Source organism: Equus caballus, chromosome 8, assembly GCF_041296265.1.
Source record: "Equus caballus isolate H_3958 breed thoroughbred chromosome 8, TB-T2T, whole genome shotgun sequence".
Lineage (NCBI taxonomy): Eukaryota > Metazoa > Chordata > Mammalia > Perissodactyla > Equidae > Equus > Equus caballus.
This window is the reverse complement of record NC_091691.1, coordinates 19,409,699-19,426,665: the sequence shown is the minus strand read 5'-3', so window position 1 is coordinate 19,426,665 and position 16,967 is coordinate 19,409,699. Positions and strand designations below refer to the sequence as shown.

The window sequence follows — 16,967 nt, the reverse complement described above, 5'->3', positions numbered from 1 at the left end:
TTGCTTAACCAGGCTCCAACTAACGTCCCTCTCCCGATTCTCACTAACCCAGTCTTGCCACATTTAAAGTCAAATCCATTCTTCGAGGCCATTATGATCTCATCATCTTCTAAGTACTTATAATACTAATGGTATATAATATCTGTTATTTAGACACATTTTATTTTAAAGTGACAGTGGGCTTTAGAAATCTGATTCCTACTTAACCTTCAAGCCTTAATTTAAACACTGCTCACTGGTCACTTTGTACTTGAACGTCCAGCATCTTTAGATTCAGGTCAATTACTGCACTCACAGCAATAAGTATATTTTTAACTTTTTTTTTTTTCTCTACTCTTTTTTTTTTTTGGTGAGGAAGATTAGCACTGAGCTAACTACTGCCAATCCTCCTCTTTTCGCTGAGGAAGACTGGCCCTGAGCTAACATCCATGCCCATCTTCCTCTACTTTATACGTGGGATGCCTGCCACAGCATGGCTTTTGCCAAGTGGTGCCACGCCCGCAGCTGGGATCCAAAGTGGTGAACTCCGGGCCGCCGAGAAGCGGAACGTGCGAACTTTGCTGAGCCACTGGGCCGGCCCCCTATTTTTAACTTTATTTATATGACATCTGTGAGTATTTCAAGTATAAGGGTGGAAATTTAACAATATCTGTAACCTTGAGTACCTACCACGAAGGAACTGATCATCAAATGATTAACAAGCATATATAAAATGGACGGATGGGAGGAAGGTAAGTACATAAATGAAAGAAAAATAAACTAATAAACTGCCTTCCTTGAAGAGAGGGCCCATCTCACTCATCTCTAGGTCCCCCAGAAATAACAGGCACTTCTACTTGCCCAAAGGTACAGAGTGGGTGAGGAGGACGAGGACACAAACTTCCTGACTCAGCTCAGTGTTCTCCCCCAAAATTATAATTCTTATGTCACTTTGATCATATGATGCTTTGTATTATTTGACTTCTATGCACATAAATTCTATTTCCCTACTATGATGCCATAATGCTAAAAAGTATAGATCATATTTGTATACCTCTCAAAATGCAGACTAACCTCTGACTTAATAGAGGACCAAACCTTATGTGGGTATTATCGTTAAAATCTGAGCTAAAGGAACCACAATCATACATTTCTATTAGTCTCATGGTATTTAGAAGGATTTTTTTTAAATAAATGTGAAAGATTTTAATATTTACAACAGGAATAACACTAATGAAATAAAGCCCTCAGCAAACAAAACCCAACGGATGTTACAGACTACACTAATAAATTTTAGAATCCTTTCCAAGTATATAAATGCTTCTGAAGACCATTCAGAATCTGAAATAAGAGCCCTCAATTCAGGAGACCAAACTATAAGTAACTACTGGAACAGACATAAGTCCTCCGGTTCAGGGAAGTTTTCGTTTCCCTTTGTGTAGCTATTGCAGACTCACCCCAAGTTCGTCGTCATCAGAATTATCAAAGATGTTGTCTAAGTCATGCAGGGAAGGTGCCAAATCTGTCACCTGCGTAAGGCTGCTGGAGCCAGCTCTGCCAGCAGCATTATCCTGCCGGACATCTGTGGGAAAGGAGGCAGAAAGACACAGAATGAGCAACTTCATCAAAGGAGACAGCATGAGGAGAGAACAGGGATCTCAATGAGCAAGACCTGCCTGTGAACTGTTTCCCTATGTTTTCAGTTAAATTTAGAGACAATTATTTCCAAATATGTTTATCAGTTTTGAAAGGAACTGAAAAATGAACTATGAAAAATACATTAAGGATGAGATCAAATTATTGCTATCACAATAAGAATATAATCTTAAATTGAGAAGCATCTCCCTCGCATTTTATTTTAGCAACAATCCAAGTGAGGCAAATAATCATTGTACACACCTGTTTTAGTAGCAGAACTGAAAATAGACATGGCATTTTTCCCATCAGGCACCGGCGTGGAATGACCTGGTGTAGTGACATCCTTGGTACCAAATCCATCCTCTGACTGTGTAATAAATTCAGCCAAACAAAACACATGAACACCAACCCAAAGTGTGGAATATGAGGGAGAACACAAAGAATTAGAGGGTAGAATGGAACTTGTTATGAGCACAAGTATGATAAACCATGGTCTATGCAACCAAAGGAAATAAAAGGTATGTCCTTTTCCCTGAATTGAAACAGAACCAAAAACTCCCACACTTTCCCCTCAATCCTCTGAAGTATTCTGAGTCAATCAGCGTTTTATGTCTAAATGGTACTGGTGGCATTTGATGATAGATCTGCCACGGTGTTAAAAGCTGCCTTTAATATCATTTTGGAGGCTGAATTATGGTTCAAGCTTTCTGGATCTAGATAGATCTCTGTAAAGGAATCTAAGATGCATTCTCCTAAACTATACTGGCCTCTTTTAATTGTCTTTTTTCCTCTATTCTCAAGAATACCTCTTTAAATGGCCCAGTATTTTAGAATGTTTTAAAATTTAAGGGTAAAGACAGCAGACACCCCCAGTACTCATTTTTATGACGATGAAACCAGTAGAATTAATACTAACACAGTCTAGGAGCAGTGTTGATATTAATTCAGAAAGATATATAGGTAAAGCGCTTGGCACAGTAAACACAGGAAGCGCTCAATAAACAGCAGATATTGTTATCAACATTTTTTCTTTACATTTTGGGTATTTTGGAGTAATAATTAAAAAGAAATAAGTAGGGAGCATAGGCCAACAAGAATTAGCATATGAAAGGAAACATGCACTGTACAAGCTATAGCCTGGAAATATGAGGCTTCATTTATGTTCAGCTGACTTTTAAACAAAGGTGAGCCATGACATAAAAAGGAACAATATGCTGTTCAATACAATAGTACCAAGAGCATGAATATGGGGACAGAGCAATCAGGCAAGACTATCTCAAACATTCTGCCTCAAAAAGTCGTCCCACACGTGTTGTACTGACATAGATCGAAACCCACACCATATGCTGGACTCTCTCTATGTTAAATGGTACCTTATTCTTTTTCAGGGAATCTTTCTCTGTCCCTTGTTTGCATTTCTTGTTTGCTGTGAAGATGTATTTTATGTCTCCATCCTCAAAGGTATATGGGTCATTGACTTCTCCCAAACTGTCTCCAGGTTGTTGTGATAGAGGCAATGGGTCAAGGAAGTGGAGTGGCTGCATCTGCGGCTGCTTGTCTTGCCAGATTTTAAACCGTTTGTTAGGTTGTGCTAAGAGTCTAAAAGGGAAAATAAACGACAATTTAAAAAGAAATAAGTAGGGAGCATAGGTCAACAATATCAGCATATAAGAGGAAACATGCACTGTACAAGCTACTGCCTGAAAAATAGGTAAAAAAAATAAACAAAGTAAAAAGTTCGATGTTTAGAAAAAAAGAGCAGCATTTATGACACAAAGCATTTGTAAAGCTTAAACCAAACTTAAAAAGCTAAGATAAAAATTCACCTATACAGAGAATTTCTTCAGAGATGATATTCACAATTAAATAAAACTTAGTAGCCTTTGTCAAGAATCTATGTTTTGGTCTCTGATTCCACGGATTCTAGTTAACAGCATAGATGGGCTCTGAGGACAGACTGTCTAGGTTCAAACTGCATCAGTGTCATTTACTAACCGCATGATCCTAGTTTCTTTCTCAGCTATGAAATTACGGTACCAATGTGGTTGTGAGACAGATTAAATGAGATAATCTGTGTAAATTGTTTAGAATAATCGGTAGGTCACAAGCACTATAAATATTAAGTATTATTACTAGACACATGATACATGCCTGAATGCAGGCAAAGCCTCCTTAAAGTGTCAACATACCAAGAAGGCACTGACCGAAAGATGGAAAGTCTCAGAAAGCCATATTCGTTGATTAAGAAACAGCAGGCCAAAAGTAAATTAATACTACTGTGCTAAATGCCACAATGAAACCTTTTTATGCCAGCATGTTTAAATAATGATGTGCATTGAACCCCACGAAGAACAAAGCATTTGACTGAAAGAAACACTTTCCAAATGCAGAGTGCAGGATGGTGAAGAAAATCCTCCTTCATTTTGGATCTGGAGGTTGAGCAGGGAGAGATGAGGAGGAAGGCTGATGCCCAGGAGCCCGGGGCCCCGGCCTTTCGGCGGGTGGTCAGGTGTGGGGGGAGGGCTGCCTTACCTTTGCAGTGCAGTGCTCTCTGAGTTTACCTCCATTTTGGCATCACATCTCTCACCCTGGAGCTCTGGAGGCCGGAACTCAGCATCGTCAAGGGGTGGGAGACGATAACTATGCCACCACTTATCTGATGACTCCGGGTTCGAGGGCCTAATCCCACAATATAAGGCTGTCTCGCTGACCTCTGCCATCAGAGGCAGTCTTTGGCCTACGAGGACAGTTCTGTCATCCAGAGTAGACAATTGCTGGAGTTCTAGCCCATTTCCATAGAGGGCTGGATTCACAGGAACAGATGGTGGGTCCAAACTCTCCGTTTCCTGACCTCGTGGCTGAGGGCTGAGTGTTGGTGGCAGAGGGGAAATAGGGGAATGAGGTGAATCCATAGGATTCAGATTCATTTGCTTGCTTGTATTTCTGGAAGGCACGGCCATTTGCTTATCATACTTCCTACTGCTAGACACCTCCAAGGAGGAGTCTATCCCTGCCAACCCTAGCTTCTGTCCCGCTGTGTCTTGTTCCATGCATAACTCTTCGGCCACGGAGGGCCTATGGTGAAATGGTATCAAGGGTCTCTTTTGCAACTTGTCTCCCTTTTCCTGTCTTTCTGTTGTTTTGTGCTTAGAAGAAGCAGGAGGTGGTAAAGACGAGGACGATGATGGTCCTGCGCTGAGCCCTGGCTGGGATGCTGTGGGAGGTCTACTGGGTCCTACTGCACAACGTTTTAAAAGTTTCTGCCTGAAATGAGAATTAAAATGAAGTCAATACAGATAAAAATAACTGTATCATTATAACCTTACAAAAGAGATGCCTCTGACAAGGTCATGTCTTTTTAAGCACACATTAGATGCACTAATACATTGAAAAGGACTCTCGGTGTTTACACTGCTAACCCTTACAAAAATACTGATTTTAAAAATCCCCAAATCTTTCAAATTTGGTGAGGGCCTCAGATAATCTGTTCACATCGCATCTTAAAACCAAGAGTAATGCGATCATCTACCAAGAAAAAGAGAAAAACAGCTTCCTATTTCTATTTTACAACATTCCACTAACTCCAATATAGAATGGTTTATAATAGCTTGTAGTGTTGTATATCAGGAACAAAGCATCTCTTCCCTAAAGTGTGAAACTAAAAAATTAGGGTCAATCCTGAGAACATTTAAGAGGATAAATATGCTAGAAACCTTATATGCCACTATTATCAAAGAAAGAAGGGATAGAGCCAGCCCTGGTGGCCTGTCAGTTAAGTTTGCCGTGCTCCACTTCAGAAGCCTGGGTTCAGTTCCCAGGCACGGACATATACCACTCATCTGTTAGTGGCCATGCTGTGGCAGCAGCTCACATATAAAAAGAGGAATATTGGCAGCAGATGTTAGTTCAGGGAAAATCTTCCTTAGCAAAAAAAGAATAAAAAGAAAAGAAAAGAAAGAAAGAAGGGATAAAATAAAAGGCAATTTGGATCTTACAGACATACATTAAAATGAGACAAGTAAAAAGGTCAGGAGTGAATATTATAACACACATATACACATGCATTTGTACTATCTAAGCAGGAATAGCAAGTTTGCTCACATTCTAACATACTTCTTGGCAAGCGTGGGTGTGAGAAATTGCTCAGTAAGGGCCCACTAGATGATGCCAAGGTTTAATCTGTGCAACAAAGTTATATAGCAGGTCAGCCAGTTCCTCCCAATATATAAATCATTCCCAGGGAAAAATGTAGGCTCTCCTGCCAGTGTAGCAGTAACTCTCTGAGGCCACTAGGGTGGCATTAAATTACTGCTGCATTGCACTAAATGATGCCCAGGTGGGCAGTAAAAGGGATTTGTGCGGCATAATGGTATGGTTTAGTGGGACAGCAGGATGGCCACTCTGCCCCGTAAGGCCATTAAATAGTGTAAGAAGTGGACCATTCCATAACGGGTTTGGTAATCCTGCAGCAGATAATCTGAAAACACTCTTGCCAAAGTCTTTGCTACTCTAAAAGAAAAATCATGACTTTGAAGAAGGTGCTACTGTCAATAAGGCAAAAACTGTGCTTTAAATCAGGGTACAGTACCACAGTAAGAGACGAATGTCTCGTGAAAATATCTCAGTTATATCTTCTAAGGGCGCTTATTTTAAAACCTAAGCTCTAAAAGTCTTTTACATAAAACTTGTTGATATAGATTTTCTCAGAGAGCATTTAACCACACCAGTCTTTTGATAGATATGCTATGGTAGCCTCTTCAAAGCAAGGACTGTTTGCAAAGTAGATAATCTTATAAAGTCATTTTTTCACTGTATTTAATGACTCAGCTACATTGTAAAATGGTTAGAATTAGGGATACGCCAGTAAGTAATGGACTATCATTGGAAACCTCTGAACAGGTAAGGGAGCTCACTGAAGCAGGCAGCAGGAAGATCAGGGGGAGAAGGCTAACTATGTGGGTGGTCCAGTGTGGGAAGGAAACAGAGGTAGGGCCAAATAGTGTAGAAACAAATGGTGACTAAAAGAATGAGGAACATAGAATGTCTATGATAGACATTTCGAAGGAAGTCACTGTGAAATGTAATAATAACACTGATCTAGAAAATGAAGAAAAATACATGATCAAGTTTCTAGACTGAGAAGGGAAAGTTGTGATAAAAATGACTGCAAGAGTATCTGATTTGTGAAGAAACAGACCTCTTGATATTAAAGATACTTCTTAAAGGTACCCCGAAAATACAAGACTGGAGTACATGTGAGAAGTCAAGTCTAGAGATAAACATTTGGAAGTTAATGGAATGGCATACATAACTATAAAAAAGACCTGGAAGTACAGGAATTTGGTGAAGAAATAGAGCAATAACTCCAGAGGACGAAAGAAAAAGTGTCATTTGTTTATTTACACTTCAGGTAAAAATAATTCAAGGTAGCAAATAAAAATGTGATAGAAATCAGTAAAAAGGTTATTTTTAAAAAGTGAGAAACTCTGGATTAAGAGCAGGAAAAATAAGATGAAGGCACAAGTGAAGTTAAACACACTAAAATTTTTATCCTATGCACTTCCTAAAAGTGGACCATAATTTGGCTGTGAGCTGTTTAGAAATCCATGTTAATAGAAAAACATTTTTTGTCATACAATTTACAATGGCCTAGAAACAAAAGCAAAACAGGGATTCAACTGGTATCCCACACCTATCCCGAGACTAGAGAGAGATTCTCACATGTTCGGAGGGAGGACATTTAATGAGCAAATGACTTCTTCAAAAACACCCTCCTTGAAAAATTGATCATGAATTTCATTAGGCTGATACAGCATCTATCAGCGAAAAGCTTGCCTACGAAGGCAGAACTTGATAGAAGAGAATCAACTGAAGGGGCAGGGAAGGACAGGAAGAAGGTATCAAAACTGTTGCGTAAGTGTACAGACATATACAAAAGTTAGCCTACATTCTCAGGGGGCATATGACTGCCTCCCTACCCCGAAGCCAGTTCCTTAATGCCACATTAAGAACTCCCCAATCTAAACTAGAGAAATGAATGGCCAGCTTCTAAATGTACCTATCTCAACTGAACTTTTTATAAGTATTGAGCAGTACCAAATGTGAAAATGCAAACTCTGGAAGCAAAGCTACTCTAAGTGATTCATGCTGATGAGTAACCATCACCACAGGCTCTAACAGTCAGCTGAGCTGGGGGTAAGGCTGACGTACACTGAAGAAATCTAAGAAGCCTAATGAAAACCCATGACAATAAGGTTCTTTACTATCACAAGGAGTTTAAGTCAAGGGAATACCCACCGAGGAGTGCAAAACTTTTCTACGCAACGCAACGTGAGGTCCTACTCAAATATCAAAACGAATGAGCAGCCATTTCAGCTTTTAGTTTTGTGACCAAATGCCTGCCTCGGTCACCAAAAGACACCCGCACCAACAACAAAGTGTCTACGGAAGGTCTATTTAATCAGAACTCTACTAACTCCAGCCAACTTGTTTAACATCTCCCTCTGCTTGCACATTAAGAGGATCTAAAGACACTCATTTAAAGGGAAAGACACTGTCTTGCCAAACCGATGCCTTCAGTTTTGAAGTGGGCACCCTGAAGAAACTTGTGGGAGTGATTTGGTAACAGGGCCAGTTGTCTAAAAAAGCTCTTTCTGAGTCTTGCTAATAAGACTGTATCATCTGCATATAAGAAAAGACCAATCTTTTTCTTCACTACTAGAGGAGGAAGAAGATTTAAAACAAAACAAAATAACGGGGAAGAAGTGGTCTGAGAGGCCAGGAGACAGCCAACCAAATGTTCCGCCATTCTGGTCGACCACTGTTCTGCCTTTTCCCCTACTCACCTAGAGCAGGAACAGCTGACTCTTTGGGTTGGATCCACAAAATCCCAAGTAGCAGGATTGTTAGCGGGCTCTTCTTCAAGAGTTGGAGTTGACATTTGGCTCCTCCTAAAAAATGGTTAAAAATGTGACTTGCATAAACATGAGATAATATTTATACCCCTGGGGGGAAAAATGTTAAAAACGAATACATTTTACATAGCAATGGTATCCTGTTGATGTATAGTTCAGAGCAACTCAGGGGGGAAAAAACCCCAATTACTTGTTCTATACACTAGAAGAAGCAGGATTCAAAATATTTTTATTTAAGTTTAACATACACGGTAACACAGGTGGTACACATAGCAATTAAAACCTCTGGCACTATTAGTTGTTGCTTAAAAAAAGTCTCCTAAATTTTGTAGTAGTAACCTCAATTTTTAAAAAATTATCTTTTCACAGCATCCATGAATTATACGCCCTCACATAGACTGCTTGAATCACTATTAAAACTCCTATATTTATCAGCATTTAAGGGCAGCACTCCACATTTGTAATGTGAACTAAAAGACAAGAAATAAAAATAGCTTCTCCAGGTCACTGATAATTGGAAGCAAAAAGCAGCTATCTATTGTTACACGGTGAAAACAAGAGCGCTGGGCAATATTTCTGTACTGCCGCCTTTGCTACAGCTGACACTGCGAAGCGTTTCAACGCTGGCTCTGCAGGGAGTGCTCTTGCTCTCCACCCTCCCCTGCCTTTCTGGTGTCTCACTTTCCCATTCTGTGGCGCTGATAGAGAGGCTGGGGTCTATTAGAGCTGACGGAGGTCAAAGGTTAGCAGTGATAAGAATCAAAGATGGTAAATGAAAGGAGAAGAAAAAGAAAACGTTAACTTGGAAGTTGTCTAGGCATTGCAGATAGAAGTGAAAAATATCTGCACCAATTATTCTAAAGGAAAGGATCATTTTAAGTGACAAGAGATACCTTTTTAACTCTAGAAAGTGACGTATGATTTTTCCATTCTATTTTGGGTTTTATCTACTACATCTTCTTCTGCAGCCTATTCTAGAATTCATTCATTGGGAAATAAATATTCAGTATGAATTTTCTAAAGCTATGTCCAAAGGACAGGTTTTAAATCTGTACATAAAAATTTGAATAATGGTCACTTAAGAAACATTTAATTGACTTCTAAATGAGTGGATTCTTAGCAGTTATAGACAAGAATGTCCACATTTATTCTGTCCCAGAGAATCAAGAATCATTTGTTTACCTGCATCAATCAAGAAAGTGCACATCTCAGTCATATTAAAACAGATAGGAAACATGCTGAATATGTTTACATATATCTTGATAAGTGGAATAGCATCTACTGAGTACTGTTTTTCATTAGCATTCACAAAATTAAAATAATCAGCATCAATCTCTTAGAATCAATTCCCCCGCTTTTCTAAAAATATGTTAAGGAAGGAAGGAGGGAGGGAAGGAAAAGACAGGAAGGAAAGGAAGTAAGGGAGGAAAAGAAGGAAGAAAAGACAGGGAGGGAAGGATGAAGAAGGGGCAGGAAAGAACATAGTTTCCCCAAATTAACAACCAGAAGCACAGCAGCTGGTGCACACCCCTCTTACTGCCAGCAGTTCAGTTCAGAAACGTACTGTCAATGAAAACAGAACGTGGTAAACGTGAAAACATGGCGAAGAAGGGCATTTCTCTTTGCATGTAGGAAACATCCATAAATTGGTGTACAAAGGAAACCCAAACCCGCTGATTACTATCTTGACGCTCAGCGTGAATCTCTGAGCCACCTGTGCTAAAAAATGTCAGATGAACTATGATCTCCATAGAGATCTGAAGACGATCAGGAACTTCCAAAATGTCCTGAATAATCAAATCAAGTAAAGTAAACGTCTTTATTTTAACATCTCTGTTCTGAATTTTATCTTATTATGTTCAAAAAGATGAAATACCGATCCAATGACCCCTCAGGTTTGGTCACACAATAATGTAATCTGATTGATCCTCTTCACGTAGTAATCAAAGAGATGGTTACTAAACCATGATCCAGACATACTGCAAAAAACCTACTTGGACTGGGTTCTGTTGAGGATGCATTCCTTCCAGACTCGATGGACCATGTGATTGTGGAGTTTGGGAGGAATCTTCCCCGATCTCTTTGGACTGTGCATAGTTATCATCCCCCCGTCTTGGGAACCGAGGTGACTGAGCGCACTCTGCGTACCTCCACTCTCACCTGAAAAAGAAAGACGACGTGGAACGTCAGAGTTTTCGCAAACAGTCTTCTAGTGCACAGACTGCTGGCTTATTAAACACAAACATTACAATTGTTGAAACTCATATGCATGTAGCTTTGCCCCATTCGCTGGCAACAATCTGTAGCTATGAGTACAAGTTGTTTCAGTCAATTTTTTTCCTAGCACTTTGTATGACTCTTTGTGTTCTGCCTAAAAGAGTTAATCACATCAACACACACACACCCTCACAGTGTACCCATACACTACTCCACTGGTATTGGAGACAACTTAAACGGAAGGTTTCATACATCACAATATTAAAGATGGAAATATGCATGATTGTTTTAAATCTCAATGCAATAAATATCTTTCAAGGCAGAAGAAAACAGTAGAGGGAGCCTTCTGCTCATTTAGCTACATGGCTGTGAAACAACTGCACACAGTGCCCTGGGCAGGAGAAAGAACTTCACGGCACAAGGCATTTAACAAGGTCAAATTTCAAATTCGTGTGTGCAACTGTTTGTCCTTATGCCTGACACTATTTAGGAAAGCTCAGTACTAAAACACTCAAAGAGCTTGTCTCAACATTTTCTATCTGGGGATTAAAAATTCACTGGTTTCTCTCTAATAACTCCACTTAGTTTTCCCAACTACAGTTGGTATGTGATCCACTTCTATCTATTATGTCACTACGATTGCTGAGAATACTGGTTGTAGGTTATATTATTTTACTACATACAAGACAGATACTGAAGTCCCCTTCCAGTACTAAATTCTGATTCAATTACTTCCATCTATTTGATTTCAGAAGTATATTGTGGGTTTTATTCTCAATAGAACTATGGTGCAAAACATCTTGACCAAAATAACCAATTTAAGGTACTCTGGAAGCCTCCACTCTCATCCGAAAAAGAAAGAAGCAATCTTATATCACAAATTAACATTCTTGGTATCAATGAAACGCAATCATTTAGATGAGCTGAATGGTTAGGCTTAGCTCTATTTTTTTTAAAAAAAAAAAAAGAAAGAAAAAAAAAAAAAAAACCAACATGCCTACATCCTAAGGAACTGAAGCTTTCTTGTCCCTCAGAAAAGTACTGTTATATTACAAATGAGACAAAGGAGACAAGAAATTTGGTCTTTCATTACTACCTTCTATCTTAAAAGTTCTCTGACTTGATTCATGTTGCAAAATAAGTCATTTCAGTTTTACAACAGATTTTCAGATGCCCATTATAAAACTAAGCAAAGTGAAGAAACAGACATAAATAACATAGCCCTCCAACCCCAAACACCCTACAATATAGCTAAAGAGACCCATACCATAATATCATAAGGGAATAATTTATGACCAAAACAGAAGAAAGACGGGGGAAACAAGCTTTTCTGGTTAATGCTGGCTTAATGCTCTTCATTAGTTTTTAATGAGTTAACTGAAATATGTGTGCTATCTCATATGGAATTAAATCAGACTTGTACTCCCTGCCGTTAAATGCATACTGAACGTTGTTTCTCACAACTGTCTCCACAAAGAGAAGAGGCAGGCTCATGAACCTATCCACACGGGGCATGAGTGACTTCACCAGATGTAACTGGACCCTAGGTCCCCTGACACTCTGGAGAGTCTTGCCCTTTTTAGGGGGCAAAGTAACCCACTGTGTCCTCTCTGGGAAAACATGGCAATGCTCAATGTTAGTCACCTGCAGAATGAGAAAGCTGAGCAGGACTCTCTCTGATGCAGCATTAAGTATCCTAAGTTGTAATTCAACAGATCATAATAGGAAAATTTGGACAAATTCAATTTATGACAAAGATAGCAGCTGCTTTTTAGTTTTTTGTCTGTCAGTTTTAGGCAGTGAGGAGGTATCAGGGGATTTATTTACCCAGGGCCTAGCACGATAACTAGAGTTAGAGGGGAAGGAATTTGAAGATCCATAGTTACGAAGTTCACAACGAAAGCCATGATAAACAAAACCTCTTGTTTTGGAATTATGAAATTTAGAGTTCTGAACTAATCAGCAGTCAAGGCATCATCCACACAGCAGGCCTTCAATGTGAAGTTGAATACAAATTTCACTAAGTACCAGGCACAACAAAAATGAACAGATAAACAAAACTGATGAGAACTTACATAGTACAATTGATAAAAATCCAAACCTTGAAATGAATTATGATTAAAACTTCCAAAATATTGATAATTCTAATCTTTATATTAATATATCTTCTCAAGGGTGATTATTATAAGAGATTGGAAAAGTGCTTTTTTTCTTTTACAGTTTAAAGTAGTTTAATAAAACTTAGTTGATGGCAAATCCTTTTGACAAGCGATCATCCAAATTCTCTACTCTACCATATTACAGCTGGATGGACACTTTTTTCACCATCTTAGCAACTACATGGCTCTTAAAAACAGAGGCTACGTGTTGTCCATTTCTGTGTCTCCCACACACCGGGTAATTCCTTCCAGATAACTTAATAATGTGTGCTGAAACTGGAGTTTTGAGTACTGCTTTAAATTTTTTACACTACCATCTGTATATTGCTTTATTGCTTACAGAATGTCAAGTGCACTACCGAATATGTACAACAACCCTATAAAGTATGTAGGATTTAAAAGAGAAGGAAACTGAGGTACACAACGAGTATGAGGATTAAATAAGGCCACGCATCTAGTAAAAGCTATGGCCAGGTTTTAAAATTAGTTGTGTTTAATCACAAAGCCTACACTTTTCCCCAATATATGGTTTAACCATGAACATTTATTGAATGCCCACTATGTGTCGAGCACTATGCTAGAAACTTTGAAATACTATCTTACCTAATCCTCATGAAAATCACCATGTAAGTGTGTACCATGCTTGATAGTCTGCTTTCAAAGTCTAGCAGTCAAGACTTTATCTACTCTGAAGCTCCTGCTAACATGGCCCACATTAAATGCCTATAAATAATCTCATTTCTGCTCAAGTATGATGAATATCCTCTCCTTAATGACTAGATTTCCAATTAAAATGAAGTCAACCACAACAACAAAAATGTTAATATAGAAAATATACTACTCAACAAAGCAGGCAAAACCTCCCAATTTAAACAATTTTTGAATTTTTTCATGAAAAAAAGCTGTTTAAACTGTCAAAATTTTCACGTGTAGTTAACATTTTTCATTAATGTAGACAGATTACTGATAGGAGGAAGCATTTATCCAGGGCTCCTGGATGCCAGTCTAACTTTATAATATGGTAGGGAAAGAATTATCCAAGTCTTGTCCCTGGCTGGCCATGCCAACTGGACAAAGGCTTCAGCCATTCTCTGATTTAGTATTTTACATTTAAAAAAAAAAGCAATGTACATCTTGCCTCCTGACTGTGTGTGTACATGCACACACGCTCACATGAATGTATCAAGGGGAAGATGTGTGTGCAGAACTTAAGAGAAACAGCTAAACTGATTAATTGGAGTAAAGACTAATGTGTGCACAACTGAAACTCTGAAGCACGTAACTTTTGTTTGAAATTCTCATTCTCCGTTTTGTAAAATTCCCACGTTGCTCTACCTCAGTCTCTTCCTCCAGGAATTTCTCAATGTGAGCTTTCTCACTTGCCCTATGGCAAGGGAACTACCTGGCTTTCTGGGGTCTCTTCTACCCAGGAGGCTCCTGGATTGCACTCACCTATGACAGCCTGTTCGGGAGAGGTGGGAGGGGTGAGAGGCATCCCACAGTTGCTTGGGTCCTTCACACTACCAAGTCCCTGCTGCCCAACTGTAATGTGACCTCCAGCACTTGCAACACTCTGAGGAACTGGGATGTCATTCTGAGAGATCAAAACAAAAGCTGATGGATAAACCATGCGAACACCACCTGTAAGGAAAGAGAGCAAGGAGAGAACCAGGCCTGAGAAAAAGTTCATACTAGACTGCCAACTTCATTATTCCAGTGGTCAAAGTTCAATGGTGAAAATGAGATGCTCATTAGGTACTAGTAGCCAAAAGTGATATGTTCCATTCTTTCATAAGTTAATAGCTGTTTAAACGTGTGTTCCAACATTGTGATAATAGCATTTGGAATACAGGGACCATTGGTGCTTCAGGCAAGATAACTACTCAGCATATACCGTGTCAAGAGAATAAAAAAAAGATGGGAAAATTATGGAGATTATTTTTGATGAATCTGAATGATTATCTTTTTAAATTAAGGAAGATGAAGAAGATAGAATAAAGTTCTTCAGGCAAAATATTTTCTCTTACCAACAATTACTTCAACTGCCACAGGGAAATCATCATCATATCCCAACTCCTCCTCTTCTTTCAATTCTTTCTTTTTCAGCACCATTGGATAGAAATACTGCCATTCCTCAATCAACTTACGGGTGGCTGGGTCTGACATCTTGTATGCTTGGCCTGTTAGCGTGCCATTTAAGCCATAAGGACTTACCAGTACTAAGGAAGGGAGGAGAAACATATGTTACAGACCAGAGTCATAATTCCTACTTAAGTGTAATGCTACATGTGGTAATTTTTGGTTAAAGCATAGTATCACTTAATCTTTATTGTTCTTTATTTCCTAATTCCTTTTAAAGTGTGACTTTCAAGTTTCTCATTTTATTATTTCTCATTCATATGCTTCTCAACTCGCCTCAGTTTTGCAAGGAAATCAAATGGGGGAGGTATAACACTATCAGACAGCTATGTCAACACATGATATATAAATTATCTATATATTAAAGAACATACACATCTGTTTGATAACAGCTCATACAATGTAAACACTGAATCTTCCCTAACAGAAGAATATCATCCAATACATGCACCCCAAAACCTGCCTAGAACTGGAACATTTTTCCTATGGCACCTGAGACTTCCCAAATATCTGCGGTAATTACAAAACACTGTCAATAAAACTTCTAATAGCAGAAAAGTCTTAAGGTACCAAGTCTGAAATACAATGCTTAGTTATAATTTCAGCTATGACTGTTTTGAAGGTCTGATGATGAAACTACTATAAATAAAATTTATTTTATTCAAAGAGGGACTCAAAGTCCCTCTAATCTTTCTCTTTCAGTATTTGACCTTGATGCCATTTTCACTGAGCTAGACACAAAAACGTAGTTAACATGATACTATGTATAACCCAGCCAGTTCCTAGCCTGGGGGTCAGTATTTCAACCTTCTGAATAACACTTTTCTGGGGATAAAGGTTATTCTTTCTTAATCCTAATTTTTAAAATATCTCAGCAAAGTCATTTAATGAGATGTCCCCTTTTTTTGATGTCTATTTTTTAACAGCTGAATGCTATATCACATTAATCAAGACAGAGAAAGCTGTAGATATCACATAGTTCTTGATGCCTTTCTTCTATTCCTCACTGATCCAAATGGAATAAAAATACTCCAACCAACACAGTTAATCAAGGGCAATTTTCCTGTATTAACACTTCTAGGAAATTCCCACATCAATATGGTTAATTATCTTCACTGTAATCATCAATAGGCCAACACCTGCCTTAAGAATGTACCTCCTCCACACCAATCGTGTGAAATAAACAAGATAACATCCCACAAATGTTTTCTATGATTCGAGGCATTAGTAACAAACCAGTAAGATTTAAAATAAGTGGTCTATAGGGTCCTGGTATTGCTTACATTATCTTTCCCAACTTAGAAGGTTAGTTCCCTCATGACTAATAATAATTCCTTCTGTTATTACCATAAATAAACGCTTGAGTGATAAAGTCTATAATGAAGTCAGATGGCCCTTAGCACCTTCATAGTCAAGGAAACATAGTATTTAAATAATTCTGGCAATCCATAATATGCACATACTGTACAATTCTTAAGTGTACAGTTTGAGAATTGGGTTGTTTTGAATTTTATAGCAGTTCACACATAAAACACCACAAATTACAGAATGATAAAGTCTTAAAATGTCTTGCAAGAGTGGGGAAAAACGTAGGTATAAATTAGGACACAGTTAATTGAGGATTCACTGTTCTTTTATATTTTAAGGAAAAAAATGCTTAATTATCTCTAGGGCAAGAAACAGATGCTTTCATCAAATTAAATCAGAATCATACGTAGAAAACCGGAAAGCAATCATAAATAATATGGAGGCTAAACACTCATATGACAGACTGATATATCAATAAAAATACTTTAGTCAAGTCTGTTAAAATATCAGTGTTTTTTAAAAATTACATTTTGTGATATACTATTTCAACCAGACATCTCTAGTAATGATAAATTAGATTGAACCAAAAAAGATTTTTCCTAATGGTTCAATC

At 38.4% G+C, this 16,967-nt stretch overlaps 1 protein-coding gene across 5 annotated transcripts in view; it reads right to left on the bottom strand.

The window, feature by feature from the left end:
* MED13L (mediator complex subunit 13L) overlaps window positions 1-16,967 on the bottom strand; it is a 282,905-nt gene that overhangs the window by 44,924 nt on the left and 221,014 nt on the right. For all 5 annotated transcript variants that reach the window (XM_070275415.1, XM_023647096.2, XM_023647097.2 and 2 more), the window contains 8 exons: window positions 14,935-15,126; window positions 14,360-14,548; window positions 10,526-10,691; window positions 8,463-8,567; window positions 4,150-4,881; window positions 2,991-3,216; window positions 1,879-1,984; window positions 1,437-1,561 (listed from right to left, as the gene is read on the bottom strand). In XM_070275415.1, coding sequence (XP_070131516.1) covers window positions 1,437-1,561; window positions 1,879-1,984; window positions 2,991-3,216; window positions 4,150-4,881; window positions 8,463-8,567; window positions 10,526-10,691; window positions 14,360-14,548; window positions 14,935-15,126 — 1,841 coding nt within the window. The remainder of the gene's footprint in view (window positions 1-1,436; window positions 1,562-1,878; window positions 1,985-2,990; window positions 3,217-4,149; window positions 4,882-8,462; window positions 8,568-10,525; window positions 10,692-14,359; window positions 14,549-14,934; window positions 15,127-16,967) is intronic.